The sequence below is a fragment of the Myotis lucifugus genome, unplaced genomic scaffold (genome assembly GCF_000147115.1).
Source record: "Myotis lucifugus unplaced genomic scaffold, Myoluc2.0 scaffold_10526, whole genome shotgun sequence".
Classification (NCBI taxonomy): domain Eukaryota; kingdom Metazoa; phylum Chordata; class Mammalia; order Chiroptera; family Vespertilionidae; genus Myotis; species Myotis lucifugus.
This window is the reverse complement of record NW_005881574.1, coordinates 3600-5709: the sequence shown is the minus strand read 5'-3', so window position 1 is coordinate 5709 and position 2110 is coordinate 3600. Positions and strand designations below refer to the sequence as shown.

The following is a 2110-nucleotide window of genomic DNA, read 5'->3' as shown; positions in this document are numbered from 1 at the left end:
GCCCCCGGGAACCTCTCACTAGGCTTTTCCCTCAGAAAAGCACCAGTTGGAAAGAAACCCTTCTCTTTGGGCTGGGCCTAGCCCCGGGGCCCTGGTGCGCAGAGGGGGGAGCGGGAGTTTTTATGGGATGAGACATGGGGAAGGGCAAGGGATGAAAGGCATCACCCCAGTCCCTCCCCTGTGGTGTGTGGGTGCCTGCATCTGTGTTCCACACATATCTATCTCTCTCTCTCTCTCTCTCTCTCTCTCTCTCTCTCTCTCTCTCTCTTTCTCATAACCATTCTCCCCAAAGCCTTTAAGAATCTGCAAACCACATCCCTTTCCATCCTGGAGGGAGAGGCCCTGAGGCTGCGCTGTAAGGCTGACAGCAACCCCCCTGCCGAGCTGAGCTGGTTCCGGGGGTCCCCAGGCCTGGACGCCACCCCCATCTCCAGCTCCGCGATCCTGGAGCTGCCTCGCGTGGGGCCTGCACAGGAAGGAGAGTTCACCTGCCAAGCTCGGCACCCGCTGGGCTCCCACAGTGTCTCTCTCAGCCTCTCCGTGGTCTGTGAGTGGGGAGACCCCAGGGGGCAGGACAGCTGGGTTCTGGGGAGATTAGAGGCACCGCTGACCCTTCTCCTCGCTCCCCACAGATCCCCCGCAGCTGCTGGGACCCTCCTGCTCCTGGGAGGACCAGGGTCTGCACTGCAGCTGCTCCTCCAGGGCCCAGCCGGCCCCCTCCCTGCGCTGGCGGCTGGGGGCGGGGCTGCTGGAGGGGAACCATGGCAACGCGTCCCACGTGGTCACCTCCAGCTCAGAGGGGCCCTGGACCAACAGCTCCCTGAGCCTCAAGGAGGGGCTCAGCCCTGACCTCAGACTCAGCTGCGAGGCCTGGAATGTGCACGGGGCCAAGAGCGCCTCTGTCCTGCTGCTGCCAGGTCAGGGCCTGCTGGGGGCAAAGACCACGGAGAAAGGAGTGGGTCAGAGAGAAGGTGGGGCTGGGGGTGGGGGTTGCGTGGGGACAGGGGTGATTGCTAGGACAGGGCCTGCATCTCCTGCCTGAACAGAACCGACAGCGGGTACTGGGAGGAGGTGGGAAGAGGAGAAACTGAGTCCTGGGAGTGGGTGGTGTCACCTGAGCTGATGCTGGGGGAACAAGCCCTGAGCCCCTCCAGCCCTCAGCACCAGGGCTCCTGGAGCTGCCCCATGTGGGGCTGAGGCGGAGGGGAGTTCACCTGCCGGGCTCAGCACCCGCTGGGCTCCCAGCACGTCTCCTTCAGCCTCTCTGTGCAGAGTGAGGTGCAGGACAGGTGTGGGGCGGCCGCCTGGTCAGGTGTTGGGCTGTGGGTGGACTGACACCTGGACAACATGTCACCCTTCTCCCGCGTCCCCAGGCAGCCCTCCCTGCAGCTGTGTGACCGAGGAGCAGCAGGGCTCCTGGCCCCTGGTCCTCACCCTGATCAGAGGGGCCCTCATGGGGGCTGGCTTCCTCCTCACCTACGTCCTCACCTGGCTCTACTACACCAGGTGAGCAGGCCTGTCTCTCCCGGGGAAGGTCAGGGATTGGCCCTGAGGTCCAGGTGGGGCCGAGCTGTCCGGCTCTGCCTGGAGTTAGAGCCAAAGTGGCCGAGTCTCTGAGCTGACACCTGTGTGGGCCCCGCAGGTGTGGAGGCCCCCGGAACAGGAGGCAGAGCTCCTGATGGATCCTCCCTTCCTCTCAAGATGGGACTGAGGTGTGGACACCAGGTGAGAGGGACCGTCCTGGGGCGTCCATGTCACCTTCTTCCTGGAAGCTCTTGACTCACCTGCCTCCAATGTGCCCCTGGGGTTTCAGTGTGTGGAAGTGACTGAGTGACCACAAGGGGAGTCAGTGCCATGGAGAGAAGACTTTTACTCTTTTTTTTAATTATTTTATTTTATTTTATTTTTTTAATTTTTTTTTGCTAAAAGTATTACAAAGGGTATTACATATGTGTCCTTCCCCCGCCCCCGTCCTTGACAATCCCCTGCCCTCCCTTACCCCCCAGTGTCTTATGTCCATTAGTTGCTTATATGCATGCATACAAGTCCTTCGGTTGATCTTTTACTCCCCTCCCTCCTGCCCCCCAACCCTCCCTGGCCTTCCCACTGC

General features: G+C 61.4%; 1 protein-coding gene across 1 annotated transcript; it reads left to right on the top strand.

Moving 5' to 3' along the window:
- The first annotated feature begins 875 nt into the window (after positions 1–875).
- On the top strand, positions 876–1868 carry LOC111824896 (sialic acid-binding Ig-like lectin 14). Its single transcript, XM_023749474.1, has 4 exons — positions 876–879; positions 1199–1273; positions 1374–1506; positions 1643–1868. The coding sequence occupies exons 1-4, from the start codon at positions 876–878 to the stop codon at positions 1677–1679; spliced, it is 249 nt and encodes an 82-aa protein (XP_023605242.1). The 3' UTR covers positions 1680–1868.
- The last annotated feature ends 242 nt before the right edge of the window (positions 1869–2110 follow it).

What these genes read in the sequence shown, in the direction of transcription:
- LOC111824896 (XM_023749474.1), top strand. An exon ending in CTTCAGCCTCTCTGTGCAGA is followed by an intron (nt 1,274 to 1,373) that starts GTGAGGTGCAGG and finishes CCGCGTCCCCAG; the next exon opens with GCAGCCCTCCCTGCAGCTGT. An exon ending in ACCTGGCTCTACTACACCAG is followed by an intron (nt 1,507 to 1,642) that starts GTGAGCAGGCCT and finishes TGGGCCCCGCAG; the next exon opens with GTGTGGAGGCCCCCGGAACA.